The sequence below is a fragment of the Scyliorhinus canicula genome, chromosome 28 (genome assembly GCF_902713615.1).
Source record: "Scyliorhinus canicula chromosome 28, sScyCan1.1, whole genome shotgun sequence".
NCBI lineage: Eukaryota > Metazoa > Chordata > Chondrichthyes > Carcharhiniformes > Scyliorhinidae > Scyliorhinus > Scyliorhinus canicula.
This window is the reverse complement of record NC_052173.1, coordinates 3,139,078-3,155,496: the sequence shown is the minus strand read 5'-3', so window position 1 is coordinate 3,155,496 and position 16,419 is coordinate 3,139,078. Positions and strand designations below refer to the sequence as shown.

At 43.6% G+C, this 16,419-nt stretch overlaps 1 protein-coding gene across 1 annotated transcript in view; it reads left to right on the top strand.

Annotated features, from left to right (window-relative positions):
- Positions 1–13,691, top strand: part of LOC119958080 (SAP domain containing ribonucleoprotein) — a 45,197-nt gene extending 31,506 nt beyond the window's left edge. Inside the window, exons 7-10 of the mRNA XM_038786306.1 lie at positions 2,000–2,068; positions 10,267–10,347; positions 12,724–12,807; positions 13,650–13,691. Of these exons, the coding sequence (XP_038642234.1) occupies positions 2,000–2,068; positions 10,267–10,347; positions 12,724–12,807; positions 13,650–13,691 (276 nt within the window). The remainder of the gene's footprint in view (positions 1–1,999; positions 2,069–10,266; positions 10,348–12,723; positions 12,808–13,649) is intronic.
- The last annotated feature ends 2,728 nt before the right edge of the window (positions 13,692–16,419 follow it).

Sequence of the window (16,419 nt, the reverse complement as noted above, 5' to 3'; positions counted from 1 at the left end):
CCTCTCCTGAGCCCTCAGCTCCTTTAACTAGTTTGAAGTCCTCGTCATTAACTTGCACTTCTACCTTCTCCTGTAACTTTGATTTTCTAATTCTCCATATAACTGAACCCTCCCCCCACTATTTAGTTTAAAACTCTGCAGCCCCAATTATGGTATGTTGGCCTTCATAGCAAGAAGATTTGCATATAGGGATAGAGATGTTTTATTGCAATTTATAAGGCATTGGTGAGGCCACACCTGGAGTATTGTGTGGTTTTGGTGTCCTGATCTGAGGAAGGATGTTCTTGCTGTGGAGGGAGTGCAGCGAAGGTTTACCAGGCTGATTCCTGGGATAGTGGGACCGTCATATGAAGAGAGACTAAATCGGTTAGGATTATATTTATTGGAGTTTAGAAGAGTGAGAGGGGATCTCATAGCAACTTAGAAAATTCTAACCGGATTAGGCAGGGTAGATTCGGAAAGAATGTTCCCGATGGTGGGGGAGTCCAGAACTAGGGGTCATAGTTTGAGGATAAGGGGTAAACCTTTTAGGACTGAGGTGAGGAGAAATTCCTTCACCCAGAGAGAGCGGTGAATCTGTGGAATTCACTACCACAGAAAGTAGTTGAGGCCAAAACGTGTAGTTTCAAGAAAGAATTAGATACAGCTCTTGGGGGCAAAGTGATCAAGGCAATAAGGGAAAGGTGGGATCGGGGTATTGAACTTGATGATCAGCCATTATCATAATGAATACGCAAAGACCGATTCCAAAAACAGCTTCTTCCCCACTGTCACCAGACTCCTGAATGGCCCTCTTATGGACAACTGATCTCTTCACGCATCTTCTCTACTGTTGCAGCACTACATCCATATGCTTCACCCGATGTCTATGTATTTACAATGTGTATTTATCGTACATCCTGTATTTTTTCATCTGTGGAACGATCTGCTAGGATTGTTTTTTTAAATATAAATTTAGAGTACCCAATTATTTCTTTCCAATTAAGGGGCAATTTAGCATGGCCAATCTGCCTACTCTGCACATCTTTGGGTTGTGGGGGCGAAACCCACGCAAACACGGGGAGAACGTGCAAACTCCACACGGACAGTGACCCGGGGCCGGGATCGAACCTGGGACCTCAGCACCGTGAGGCAGCAGTGCTAACCACCGTGCTGCCCCGGATCTGCCTGGATTGTATGCAGAACAATACTTTTCACTGTACCTCGGTATGCTTGACAATAAATCTAAATCTAAAAAAAAATGGCGCGCAGGCTTGAAGGGCCAAGTGGCCTCTCCCGCTTCTATTTCTATGTATTTGCTTTTCCTAGACTTGTTTGTGTTGGATTCACTCATGTTGGATTCGATGTAGTTTCCAGAATGTGTTATTTAAAATTACTTCCAACTGGAATAACCTTCCAATCTGTGCACTAGAAATGGATTCAATCATGCAATGATGTAAACTCCAACCTACAGTGGGCCCTCGAACTCGATTTTTAAATTTTTGTTCTTGTTTCCAGATACCTCCATGGCCTCCTCCCTATATCTAACATCAGGCAGCGTCAGGAATTTTAACACTTCTATGAAATGCCTTGAAGAGGTCTTACTACTTCAACACTATATACATACATCTTATCTCCACACTGCTCAAGCTCTGATATTTTGCACGCCACTGATTCTTTTTTTAAATGGCCTACTATTAGCAACTGTGCCTTCAACTGCCTGGATGTTAACTTGTGGAATTCCTCCTCTGAACCCCAGTCTCAGTCCCTCTCCCCGTATAAGATGCTCCATAAAACCTACTTTATTGACCAAGCTTTTAGCAGCCTGGTCTAATATCCTATGTAGCTTTTTGTTACATCTTGTTCAGGAACACACCTGTGAAATACCCTGGGGCATTTTACTATGTGGTGTATCAATGAAAGGTGGTGTATCAATGAAAGTTGCTCTGACCATATCACCAGAGAGTAGTTAGTTTGACCGTAATTACATTTACTCTCCTATTCTGATCTTAACTTTCAGATCAGTGCTGAAAAATTGAGAGAGAGAGCTGAAAGATTTGGTATGAATGTATCATCACTTTCAAAAAAGGTAAAAGTTATTTGTTGAGTGCAAACTTTTTTGGTGAATGTAACATTTTAAATGCAGTATCCAGTGACCAAGGTCTTGAATGATACATTCACTGGATCATACATAGAATATACAGTGCAGGATCAAAAATGCATTTTCTGTCTTCACAGTAGAAGAGACGTAATCTATTCCAGAAATTGAGGGTAACCAAGGTGCAGAGTGAGTAACTTTGATAATGAATATAATCAGAGCAAAAGTATTGGAGAAACTTGAGGGACTAAAAGCTGACAGATCCCACGACCTGCTGGAATACATCCTAGGGTTCTAAAAGAGAAAGTTGTTGAGGTAGTGAATGTTGTGGTTCTCCAAAATTCCTTAGATTCTAGAAGTGTCCCAAGTAGTTTGGAAGTTAGCAAGTGTAACACCACTGCTTGAGAAAAGAGGGAGTGAGAAAAATGGTGAACCACAGACCAGTTAGCCTGATATCAGTCACCGAGAAAATGCTGGAATTTATTACGCAGGAAGTCTTGATGCACTTAAAAAATTAGAATAATCAGAGAGTTATCATACTTTTATGAAAGGGCAACAGTTTTTCACCATTTATTATTTTTTAGGATGTAGCTAGTGGGGTAGATGAAGGGGAGCAATGGCTGAGATGAGAAGTTTCATCACTCAAAAGGGTCTGAATCTTTGATATTTTCTTTCCCTATAGGGCTTTGGATGCTCCATCATTGAGTATATTTAAGGTTGAGGGATGCAATTTTGGTATTGTGGCTATCAATGGGCATAAAGCAGTTGGGGAAAACAGAGTTGAGGCAGAAGATCAACAATGGTCTTATTGAATGGTGAAGCAAGGGGGCAGTATGGTCATCTACTATTTATTCTCTTTTTATATTCTTCGAATGTCTAAATGTAATGCTGATCAGAACCCCTATGATAATCTGTTCATACAAGGAAGCATTCTCAGTTTTTAAAAAAAATATCTTTGGGGTTCAGTTTCTTCTGGCCTTGTTTTAGGCCCCTTGATCTCTTTATCGGCCGTTTTCCAGCCTCCCCCTGTTTCTTCTCTGGCCTCCCCCACTTCCCTCCCTTCCCTGCAGTCCCGTTGGCTCCCATGCGTTTCTTTGCGCGTGCACACACACACACACACACACACACACACACACTCTCTATTGGCTGTTGACCTCAAACAGGTCCTGGAACAGTTGGTGAAGGCCTCCACCCTTTGTGGAAGCCCTCCTCTGACCCTCTGATAGCGAATTTGACCTTCTCCAGGTGGAGATATTCCGACAGGTCAGACAGCCAGTCTGTAGATGAGGGTGGTGATGCTGATCGCCAGCTGAGCAGGATTCTTCGGGCAATTAGGGAAGGCGAGGACATTGGCCCTCTTCGTCATAAATAGTTCCTGCTGCTTCGATACCCCGTAGACTGCCACTCTTGGGCACAGCTTCACCCGCACAACTATGGACATTGTCTCGAAGAAGGCTGTCCAGAACCGGACAAGTCTGGGACGTGCCCAGAACATGTGGGCGTGGTTGGCCAGGCTTCCCTGGCGCCATTCACACTTGTCCTCCACCTCTGGGAAGAACCTGTTCATTTGGGTTCTTGTCAGGTGCGCTCTGTGCACCACTTTCAGCTGCATGAGGCTTAGCCTGGCACATGAGGAGGTGGAGTTGGCCCTGCTCAGTGCTTCGCTCCAGAGTCACCACTCTATTTCTGTCCCTCACTCTTCCTCCCATTTTTCCCATGTCTTGTCCAGTGGGGAGTGCGTCCTTTCTAATAGTCGTCCCTTTTCCCAGACTCTGCATCCAACACGCACCGCTCTTTCTCTTGCTTGCTCTTTCTTGCTCTCCGCACAACCCCAGGAGGCCATGATTCCCAGGATGGCACAGTGGTTAGCACTGCTGCCTCACAGTTCCAGGGACCCGAATTAAATTCGGCCTCTGGTCACTGTCTTTGTAGAGTTTGCACTTTCTCCCGGTGTCTGCGTGGGTGTCCTCCAGGTGCTCCGGTTTCCTCCCACAGTCCAAAGATGTGCAGGTTAGGTGGATTGGCCATGATAAATTGCCCCTTAGTGTCCAAAATGTTATGTTGGTTACTGGGATACGGAGGGTTGGTGCTGACTCAAATGGCCTCCTTCTGTAAGTTCTATGATTCCTTGCATGCCATTTTGCATGTCCGAGATGTAGAGGAGCAGGTCATCCGCATAGAGTGAGACTCCTCTTTGGATTCCCTTCTAGCTTCTCGCTGCTCTCGGGGCGATTCCTGGGGCAAACGAGCGGGAACAGGGGGCATCCCTGCCTTGTGCCTCTGTGCAGCTGGAAGTATTCAGAACTGGTGGTGTTGGTCCATACACTCGCCTTGGGGGTGTTGTCCAGGAGTTTAAGGTGAACCCTGCCCCTAGCCCAAACTGCTCTAGTACCTCAATGAGGTATTTCCACTTGACTCTGTCAAAGGCCTTTTCTGCGTCCAGGGAGACGATCACCTCAGGTGTTCTCTCCCCGGATGGGGTCAATATCATGTTCAGCAGTCGTCTGATGTTTGCAGTTAGCTGTCTACTCTTAACAAAGCCCACCTGGTCCTCTGCGGCCACCTCTGGCATGCAGATGGGCAGCCGCTTAGCCAAGACATTTGCGAGTATTTTCGTCTCCACATTGAGCAGAGAAATTGGTCTGTATGATCCGCATTCCGTTGGATCTGTCTTTTTTGGGTATCAGTAATATGGTGGCCTGTGTTAATGGGTGCCCCTCACTAGCGAGTCTGCGAACATCTCCTGCAGCTGCAGAGCCAGTGCAGTTGCAAATGTTTTGTAGAAGTCGGCTGGAAACCCGCTGGTCCCAGTGCCTTACTGCATGGAGTTGATGCTCTCCATCACCTCTCTCAGCCCTAATGGTGCTTCCAGCTCCCTCCATCTGTCATCCACCACGACTGGCATATCCACTCCAGCAAGGAACTGTTTCATCCCAGAGTCCCCGTCGGAGGTTTCAGAGGTGTACGGTAGAAGGCCTTGAATACTTTGTGGACCTTTTTTGGTTCGGCTACCAGTCTGCTTCTGCTGTCCTTTACCTGAGCTAATTCCCTCGTGGCTGCCTGCTTTCTCGGGTGGTGAGCAAGCAGGCGGCTAGCCTTGTCTCCATGCTCATGAAGGTCATGTGATGTTTTTCTGGCAGAAGACCTTGTCGGCCAAGAGGGCCGTGTCCAAACCTGCATGTGGGGCGTTGGGCACGTCCCGTCTCCAACCTCACATCCACGTAATGTGGAGCATGTTCGGAGATTATAATCGCGGAGTATTCCGCTCTGACTATCTCTGGATCACCGATTTCCCCTGTACAAAGAAGTCGATGTGGGTGTAGACCTTGTGTACTGGCGAGAAAAATTAGAATTCCTTCTCACCCAGGTGCATGAACCAGCATGTGTCCACTGCCGCCATCTGTTCCATAACCGTTCCCAGTTCTCTCGTCATGCCTGTCATTTTCCCTGTTCTGGGGTTTGACCTGTCTGTTACTGGGTCCTGTACACATTTATAGTCTCCCCCCATGATCAGTTGGTGTGTATCTATGTCTGGGATTTCCACCATTTCCTTTACAAATTCTGTCTCGTCCCAGTTGGGAGTGTACACGTTTACCAAGACCCGTCCAGGACACCGCTGACCATGATGTACGTCCCCTTTGGTACAGAACTGCTCTCGTCGCAGTAAATATCGTCCACTTTTCAGTATGGCTACCCCTCCCATAGCAGGAATGGTCTGTCTGTCCCACCCAGCCCTTCCTTACCCGCAGTCGGTACTTCTCCTTCCTCTTTTGGAGGAAGACTCAGCTTTCATCCCTTTCAGGTGGGCAAAGATTCTGGATCTTTTTACTGGGCCGATTCCAGGTGACTATCCTGATGGGAGATGAGCCACGGCCCCCCTCTCATTCATACCCCCGGCGCTAGCTTTCCCGTTAATGTGGTGCCCCCCTCCCAGGGTCGATCTAACCCCCTCCTACGCCAGCTCTGCTGGTGTCCCTTCTATCTCCTCCTCAACCTCTCATGCAATTTGCTGCCCTCGCCCCCTCCTTCCTGTGAGCTGGTTCCTAGTGAGGCGACGCAGTCTGCTGACCCGCTTGCTCGCCATTCCTGTTCCTTCCCGCAATACTTGGTGTCCCTGCGGCCTCTTGAGCTGCTGCTTCCTAGCATTTTTGTTATTGTTGAGGACTGTCAGGGCAGCACGGTGGCCTAGTGGTTAGCACAACTGCCTCACGGCGCTGAGGTCCCAGGTTCAATCCCGGCTCTGGGTCACTGTCCGTGTGGAGTTTGCACATTCTCCCCATGCCTGCGTGGGTTTCGTCCCCACAACCCAAAAACGTGCAGAGTAGGTGGATTGGCCACGCTAAATTGCCCCTTAATTGGAAAAAATAATTGGGTACACTAAATCTATATAAAAAAAAAAAAAAAAATTGTTGAGGACTGTCATATGAGGAGAGATTGACTATGTTGGGATTGTTCTCGCTGGAGTTCAGAAGAATGAGGGGGGATCTCATAGAGACTTTTAAAATTCTAACAGGACTAGACAGGGTAGATGCAGGGGAGATGTTACCAATGATGGGTGTGTCCAGAACCAGGGGTCACAGTCTGAGGATTCAGGGTGAACCATTTCGGACAGAGATAAGGAGACATTTCTTCACAGAGTGGTGAGCCTGTGGAATTCATTAGGGGCTGGTTTAGCACACTGGGCTAAATCGCTGGCTTTTAAAGCAGACCCAGGCAGGCCAGCAGCACGGTTCAATTCCCATACCAGCCTCCCTGAACAGGCGCCGGAATGTGGCGACTAGGGGCTTTTTACAGTAACTTCATTGAAGCCTACTTGTGACAAGCGATTTTCATTTTCATTACCACAGGAAGTAGTTGATACTAAAACTTTGAATATATTGCAGAGGCGGCTGGATATAGTACTTGGGGAGAATGGGATCAAAGGCTATGGGGAGAAAGCAGGATAAGGCTTTAGGAGTTGGATGATCAATCATGGCAGAGCAGGCTGAAGGGCAGAATAGCCTCCTCCTGCTCTATCTTCTATGTATTTGAGTGGAGGGATGTTTTAGTCCGGTTTTGCGGGCTAAATGTGGTCAAAAGTGCCTATTTTGTTGTCTTGTGGAGGAGAGCCGTCTGATGTGCGACTACTCAGCACATCCCCGTCACCGGAAGTCGGCAATTTCAGTTTTTAAAAAAATATACATTTTTGGTGCCCGGTTTGACGCTGAAGATGAACCCTTGACTACACACCCGCTCCACCTATTAGCACCTCAAAACGCTGCCTCGAACTGCTCATCTGCTGCCGAAACCCTCATCCAAAGACTTGTTACCGTTTGGATGTGAACGTTCCAGCTCACTCCAGACAAGCTTTCTACATTCTACCCTCCATAAGCTTCAGGTTGCCCTTATTTTCACAAAGTCGTGTTCACCTCTCATCCCAGTGCCCTAAACTCTGGAAGTCCCCCTCGAACTTCTCTGCCTCTGTGTTTCTCTTTCTTCCTTTAAGATGCTTCTTGAAATATACCTCTTTGGCCAAGCTTTTGACCATCCGCCTTCATGTCGCTTTGTGACATGGTGTCAAATTTAGCTTTATGACAAGTCTTGGGGTGTTTTATTACATTAAAGGCACTATATAGATGCAAGTTGCAACAGAATCGGATTCTATTTAGAATTCTATTTACCATTGAGGATGGCAGTTGTGCTGGTTGATTATTCTGTGTTGTGGGATTATGGGAAGTTTATTGATTAAACAACTGCTTTCACATATATGTATTTGTCTTTGGGATCTTGGGGAATTCATAAAGTGACAAGAATTCTGCAGGACACATTTAAATGTTCTGAGAAAGTGTTATCACGAGTGTTACTACATTACTGTTAATTTCATTAAACTTTCAGAAACCAATGGAAGAATGAAAAAACTGTAGACCCTATTTCCTTTCTGTACTGTAGTTAGACAAGACTGCATTTACTTCCCTCTTCAGGTGTATTGACTCTGGATCCTAACTCTGCGCAGTCGCTCCTTTTTGCTGTTCACCAAACCTCAATTAACTGTTACACTCTCCTCTTCGACTAATTTTTGCTAGTGTGTCTAGTCATTGCAATATTTTACATATGGTGACCTCCGGTGACCAAAGAAATGGAGAATACTTCAGTGGCAGTTCAGGATAGGCAGATGACAAATTTCAAATAATTATTTACAGTATTACTTGTTGAGATGGCAGTTAATCTCTGTTTTATTTTGGGGGAGGGGATGAGACAGGAGGAAGGTCTGGCTTAGAGGTTGAAAAGCACTTGTGTATTCCATGGTTGACTGGTTAATCACTTCAGCTTCAACTGTACTTGGCTCGTGATCAGTACAGAAAACATTATTGTAGTTGGTAATGGATTTGGCACACTTACCGCTTGCAGTAAATGTGCACATGGAGCGAATTATAATGACCTCCGTTAGGTGGTAAATGTTTTGACTGTACCAAGGATAGAAAATGTAATTATCGCAGGGTGCTTGGGAAGTTTTTGTACACAGTTAGAAGTAGGTTCATTGCAACATGCTGTGAAATAATGACCCTCTTGCATAACACTGAAGCAACAATACAACTCTGTATTAAATATCCAGTTGCCATTTCTTCGAAAGTGCGTGAAGATTTATGCCAACATCCCATTACATTTTTATAGCGAGTGTAAACTTTTATTACGTAGCACACTTCAACGGGCTCCATCTGTCACCTGGGTTTTTGCTGCGTTTGAGTCCACAAACAAATTGGCTTTGTGTTGAAAGTGCTGCCTGGGTGAGCCTCTTAAGGTGACAATGTGTGCTTTCTACCCCCTCTGAGTTCTTGTAGAGCTCTCCATCAAGACACGCTCGATGGTATAATGAATGTTGACGGCAGGGAGAATGCAGCTGGCAGCTACAAAGAATTGTAGCACAAGTAAAGTTGTCATTGCCGTTGGCCCCTCGCTGTGAGAAGGGACTTGTGATTGATGTGTACACCATCTCTTTGTATGTCTGCAACACTGGAGTGATCTGCTAGGCCCCACTCCTACTGCAGACTGGTTACAACACAATTACAATATCTGAATCGAGGCCAATGGGCATTAAAATGTTGCCAGCAAAAATAGCCACAAGACTGGATGCGTGAACAGAGGATGTGTAAGGATTTTGAGCAGTTTTCTATTCTAAGTTTATTTTCCTTTCTGCCTTTTCGAGTATGTGAGCGCAAATGGTCTTTGCTTACCGAGCCATTTAAAGAAAGAAAAACATTGCTTCCTCATTGAACCAGGTCACACTTGTATTAACACCTCCATCCTACACCCCCCCCCCCCCAATACCATGGCTGAACCAGAGTTGTCCTCCATGATGTGCATTGGTGCCGAACACAGTAGAAAGTGCAGTTCTGTAATTGAGGAAGTGCTCTCTTCAGTAAACCCTGGAAATACAATAATACTTAAATAGAGACCCTTTGTTTATCTGCATGTAACTGCAAAGTAATGTCCTAAGGAACATTCTCCGAAGAAAAGCTTTCAGTATTTGAACAGGCGAAGAAAAAGAAATTTGGAGAAAAATCAGAACTTTTTGATGTTGCTTTTTTTAAATTATTACTTTTCTTCTATTTTTCCCTGAGTGAACCCTGGACCTTCTCATAAGGTGCAATCAAAAATACTTTGACGCTGGAATTTTGTTATTGATTGTAATTATCTGAATAGATTGTGATTCTGTTAAAAAGCTGTCCAAACTATTAAACTGTTAGGTGTTTAATTACTGTAATCATTGGGCTAAAATGCCTGCCACTCCTGACTGCATAGGAAATGTCTACAATGTGGAATTGACTACTGTGTCGATGTTTATTGAACCCCCTGAATGTTTCCTGCTGATGGAAGCTATATTTCCACCTTCCGAGGAGACATTTGTTGTTTGCAGGTGGTTGCTGATGGGGAGTGGTTGTGGTTGCTTTTTAAAAACTTGGGTGTCCTGCACTACAGGGGCCTTAACCTTTCATACTAGCTGTTCAGTTTAAAATAAACCGAGGAGCGAACAGAAGAAGGGCAGTTATATTATGCTGCCACAAAAAGTAAGTCTCTTAGCACCGTTGCAATTTAACTAGCAGAACCCATCCAATGAATTTAAACTGCACTTTGAGTATGTTCTATCAGGCCGTTAGAAATTGTTACTGAAATTATTTCCATGTTGGTTTGATCAGTCTGTGTTTGTATAGTGTGCAAGTTATAGCAGGAACACTGGCTGTGACTTTGGTCCCCTGTCTACCAGCAACCCTTACTTTATTGCTGCCTTTTTGGTGAGTGTCAGTTGGCTGATCAGCTTGCAGGGAATCATGCCCACACATCTCCTTACCTGATGCATGCAAGCGATCTTCAGCAGGGGTCACTGGACAGCAATGAGCAGTGGGAACCTTTTTTTCCCCCAAGTTCCGCAACCCAGGGGTCTGAAATGAATGGAGTATTGTACTCGCAGTCCTGTTGCATAATTTTTGAGTACTGTACTCTTACCTGATCCTTTGACATCACTGTGTTTACTTTTCAAATTCAATTTGTTAGATTTTTTTTTAAATGGCAATTTCATGCCACCTTGAACTTTAGCAGCGATCTAATCTGCTTTATACAAGATGGGGAAAGGAAATAATACTGAACAGTTTATGTTTTGTCTTTTTATTTGTTCATGGGATGTGGGTGTCACTGGATGGGCCAGCATTTATTGCCCTTGAACTGAGTGCCTACCGAAGTCATTTCTGAGGGCATTTAAGAGTCAACCACATTGCTGTGGATCTGGAATCACATGTAGGTCAGACCAGGCGAGGATGGCAGATTTCCTTCCCTAAAGGACATGAGTGAACCAGATGGGTTTTTCTGACCATCAATAATGGTTTCATGGGTAGACTTTGAATTCCTGATTTTTATTGAATTCAAATTTCACCATCTGGCATGGTGGGATTTGCAATACCCTGGGTCTGTGGATCACAGTGACAATATCACTACGCCACTGCCTCCCCCGTAAACATGCACTGGTTCCAGTTCTTGTGCAATTATTTATTTTGCAAAGCTTGCCAAAAGCAACCGTGTGCATTTATGTAGCCACCTTTGCCTAGTTAAATGTTCCAAAGCACTTCACCGGTGTGATTATTAAACAAAACTTTAACACCAGACCACAGGCTATTTGGGCATGTTGTCAAAAGCTTGGCGAGTTTGGTTTTAAGGAGGTCTTAGAGGAGAGAGATTGAGACGGGAGATTTCGGAAGGGAGCTTGGGGGCAGCTGCCAATTGTGGAGAAAATTAGAATTGGATGTGCAAAAGCCCAGAGTTGGGACTGACTGTGTAAAAGCAAGGCATTTTAGGACTAGGAACCAATGTAAGTCAATGAGCACAGGTGATGGGTGTCATTTGGGCAGCTTTGGGTGGGGTCATGTTTTATGGCTGGTGAGAGGCTGACCAAGGAAGCTTGTAATAGGTCTAGAAATGAAAGGATGGATAAGGGGTATAGCAGTAGATATGGGCAATGTTACAGAGATGGAAGTAGGTGGTCTTGGTAATGGTGGATTTGGGGTTGGAAGCTCGTCTTGGGTTAAACAGGATAGCAAGTATCTGGAGAGAGAAACAGTTAACATTTTGAGTTGAATATGTTCTGAAGAAGAGTCCTATTCAACTCGGTGTTAACTCTTTTTCGCTCCACATGCTGCCAGACATGTACGCTCTGGGTAGCAAGAGTTAAGTGTTTCCAGCACTTCTATTTTTAATTAAAGAAAAAAGTTCTCTTTGTTTTGTCCTCCTTGGTTCTAGCCTATTGTATGTTGTAATTTAAAAGCTGCTTTACCAAACTCTACTTTGGGGAAACTGATTCCAAACCAACAAGTCAACCTCTTTGCTGCTGCTGTTTCGTTCAACACCAAATCAATTGTCAGCAATAAAAGCCTCTTGTTCTCTTCAAAGTGCTGCACAACCAAGTTGTCTGTTCTCTCTGCTCGGGCCTTTTAATAATAGGGCAGAACCACATTGAATGTCAGCAAATTGCCTTGCTTGATTCAGCACGGTGCATTTAACATTCACCATTTGAAGTTGTTCCACGTTGCACAGATAAGTGCCATTCTCAAAATGACGAGAGCTGGGTGATTGAATTTCCAGAGGTGCTTTTTTTTTTGGCAATGGCACAAAAGATACACATGTCTAATAAACGTTTAAGGAGTGTTTACAGTTTTCAGCCAAACAATGAAGGGCATTCTTAACCCTGTTGTATCTGTTTTCTTTTCCTGGCTCTGCTGTGAGACAGGACGTTTTTTGTATATTACCCAAATTCTTGGTACACTGCTATCTATTATCTGACCAACTAATGTTATTATACTTGCTCAGTTCAGCCACAAAAATGCTAACGCTCTTCTTAACTCTTGCTACCCAGAGCGTACAGCAAGTGTTGTAACTTTGTGCAATACATGAACTGCTGGGGCGTAATGGGAAGCATTTTTTTTCATTCATTGCAAAGTTTTAATGATGTCTGGCTGCAGTACAATACCAGCCCACTGGAATGTTGCCCAAGTGCTCGTTTTACATGTATTCCATGTGGCTCAGTACCATACCATATTGCATTTATACAGTGAGCTGAAAATTGCTACCTTAAATCAATTCTGAAACCTGCTTTGACTTCAGTATATGTTCACTTTCCTTAGACTGAAGATGATGAGAAAATGAAAAAGAGAAAGGAACGGTTTGGAATTGTGACCAGTTCAGCAGGAGGTGGCGATGATGTTGAGGTAACCAAACTTAACGTAAATTGCCAGCGCCACGGAAGCCCACCGACTATGAGCTGTAGATTTTTTAATAACTGGTTCTAATTAGCAAAATATGAATGTAGGTAAATTATCTTTTGGCTTTTGCATTTAACAATTTTGAATCTATTCAATGTTAAATATCAACTTTCTATGGTTGGAAGTGGCAGACCTTTATTTCAATCTAAGATTGATGGACCTTTGCTAAACTGGGATATTAAAAGGATAATGGAGCCATGGTGGTTGGATGGAGTTACAATACAGAGCAGCCTTGAATGGCTGCTTCCTGTTTCTGTATATTTATACAAATTAATCAAAATTGATTTAGTTGCCTTGTGTTTTGAATGGTCATATGGATATTTTTTTTTTAGAAATTTAGATTACCCAATTCATTTTTTCCAATGAAGGGGCAATTTAGTGTGGTCAATCCACCTACCCTACACATCTTTGGGTTGTGGGGCCAAAACCCATGCAAACACAGGGAGAACGTGCAAACTCCACACGGACAGTGACCCAGAGCCGGGATCGAACCTGGGACCTCGGCGCCGTGAGACTGCAGTGCTACCACTGTGCCACCGTGCTTCCCATATGGATGTGGTATTGAGCATACTGTATAATCCTTCCACATAGCATGTACAGTCAAATCCAACATGAACATTGTTGTACTGGATGGGAGTGGTCTGACGACTCATTGTTCCGTGAGCTTGAGATGGTGATGTAATCATCAGCAATTAATTAAGATAACTAGGGTCAGTCTATACTGTAAGAAAATTATGAATTGTAAATAGTTGGACTTTCTGATATTGATGTTTCTTGTTTTTTTGTAGGCGAAGAAGAGGAAAAGAGCAGAACGTTTTGGGATTGTCTGATATCACCTTGCTTTTTTTTTTACCAAGAATATTTTAAATGTGTACCAAGTAGATTTTTTTTAGGATACTTTTTAAACTGAAAATGTGCTTTATTTCCCTATTGTGTATCAGTTTGCAGTAATGGTGTTTGCAAGGTGTCAAAAATTAGATGACTTATTTAATTACAACTGCTAGAATGTACAGCTGCTTCAGCAATAAGGAATAAGATGCTGAGATACCAAGGAGCGCAAGTCACTGCTGCAGGCTGGAGATAATCTTAGTGGAACTTTATGCAGGTACTGTACAATTAAATAATTAAAGAAGGTTGTGTCTTTGTTAAACATTGCAAGCTGCAAAAGTCTTAATTTGTCAATGCGAGTGCACATGACTAAGTCATGATATTGTTGCATCACCTTAGTTTTTAAAGATTCTCATGAAGTAAAACATCCATCTGTTCACCATTTAATAATTCATACTGCACACAACAGCCATTCTTATTCGCCCTCCACTCAAAATGGTGAAATGTCTGTAGCCATTTAAATTTATATTCTCCTAAATCATTGCATACAAGATTTGACCCCATCTTGTTGTATACTACCATCTATATTATACTAATAATTCACAGAAAAACCTAAGAAATTGAGGCTCCACACTTGTGTTGGCTGTTAAAATAAGGCTGATTTGAATCTTTTGCTCCTTTGCTTAAGTGCAGGTTTACACTTATCGCAAGGGCTGAGAGCAATTAGTCTAAAGTGCATTTTCAGCTAATTAATAGTGAAAGAAATGCTAAAAGATCCGATTGGATTTTTATGCTGTGCTAAAGAATTCAAAAATTATTGGTAGGTTAATGGGTCCATTTTTTATAAGGCCGGATAATCGGAAGGGGTGTGTGGTTAAGAATGGTATTAGATGGTGTCAGGAGTGCCACACAACCGAGAATCATCCTGGTATCCCATTTATTCTATTCTTGTCCACCAATTAACAGGTGGCCCAAAGTATCTGTGTACCTTTTTTTTTAAAAAGCTTGTCTCTCTTGCCCTCCCCTCTCCCCACCATCTTGCGATACAGCTTTAGTGGCTTGATCATAAACCACCGATTATGTGTGATGTGCCAGGTGACTATTTCCCAGTTGCCTAACCAGCAGGTGGTGTGATGCAATAAAATGTCAAACTCTTGTCCCAGTGTCATTTCACATGTAACAACTTTGCTTTATAAACTTACATTTCCTGTCAAGTAGGTGTTCCACACACGCTGGATGGTTTAGAATGGATTAGTTTGGAGCGTGTTTCATCATTTTGCACCACATTTTCTACAAATGTACACAGCAGTTGTTTATTCTTTTTTAAAATCTTTGCTTTGCGTTTGGTGTCTGTTTGATTTCCTTTGTAATATGGGTAAAAGTCAGGCACTGCACTTTCTCTCCATCTTCTCCCTTTCCTGGAAGTGCCGACACTTGTTACAGCAGTGCCTTGTTTAAGTGATTATTCCTCATGGATGACCATAAGTGTCAGCAGACTTGCATTATAGAGACATCACAGCAAGCATGCTCTTCCCGACTTCCCCACAGCAATTAATGGATAGCGATCAAAAGCAGAAATACATTTTCCTCTTCCTCTTCCCCTCCCTGTTCGCCTGCCACCCGATGCCTACATCTGTTGACTGAGTATAGCACCTCACTACTTCCTCTGTTGCCATCAGCAACCTCTACCTGTTCCACATAGTTCAATAGGCTCCACCCACGAGGCCATTAGGAGCTGACGTGTTTGTTTAGCCCCAGCTGGCCACCTAAAATATCTATTCACTCCTGCAGTATGGTGGTATGTGTTGTTTAGTTAACCATGGTGATAAAATAGACAGGCCTGATCCTGAGATCACACACTTAAAACAGGGATTACTGAAATCTAGAGCAGGAATTTAAGGGATGCTGAGGCTAAATAGAGCAGCTACAAGCTTGATTTACAGCAGCAATTTTAATTGGGGATTCCTAGCTGGTATGCCTCAGCTACACAATGGTGGGTTTCCTATTTCTGAGTCCTTGTTTTGATATATCAAGGCATTAACATGTTTAGTAGAAAATACTTCTAAAAAGATATTAATATTCACTTCAGCAGTGGCTCAAATTGAGCTCAATCTGAAAGTCTCTGCTTGCTGTCAGCATTAGTTTGGATATTCTCAATCCAGTCCCTTGTGGGGATTGACGTCTAGCATGTGACTATCTATATTTAGCGCTACTTGGTAACCTTTGTCCAAAGACAAGGTGGCTTATAAGGCAATTGGAAAATACCAGATTGCAGCAGAATGCGCTCTTCTGAAATTGGAGTGGTTTTATTCTGTCTCTAACTGGTGTATCTGACTTGGGACCTTAAAGTTTACAGGACAGAAGCAACTCATTAGGCCGACCATGGCAATGCTGGAACAATCCAAAATGTCTGTGCGGAGTCTGCACATCCTCCCCGTGTGTGCGTGGGTTTCCTCCGGGTGCTCCGGTTTCCTCCCACTGTCCAAAGATGTGCAGGTCAGGTGGATTGGCCATGATGAATTGCCCTTAGTGTCTAAAATTGCCCGATGGGCTGAATGGCCTCCTTCTGCACTGTAAATTCTATTCTATGAATCCCACTGCACTGGTCGTCTTAAAGCTGTATGCTCGTCTTTCAATTTTGCTAACTGTCCTTCACTGGTAACAGTTGGGGATAGATAGAAATTACCTGAAAGTGTAAATAATTCACACTATTTGTTATTATCTCCTTTG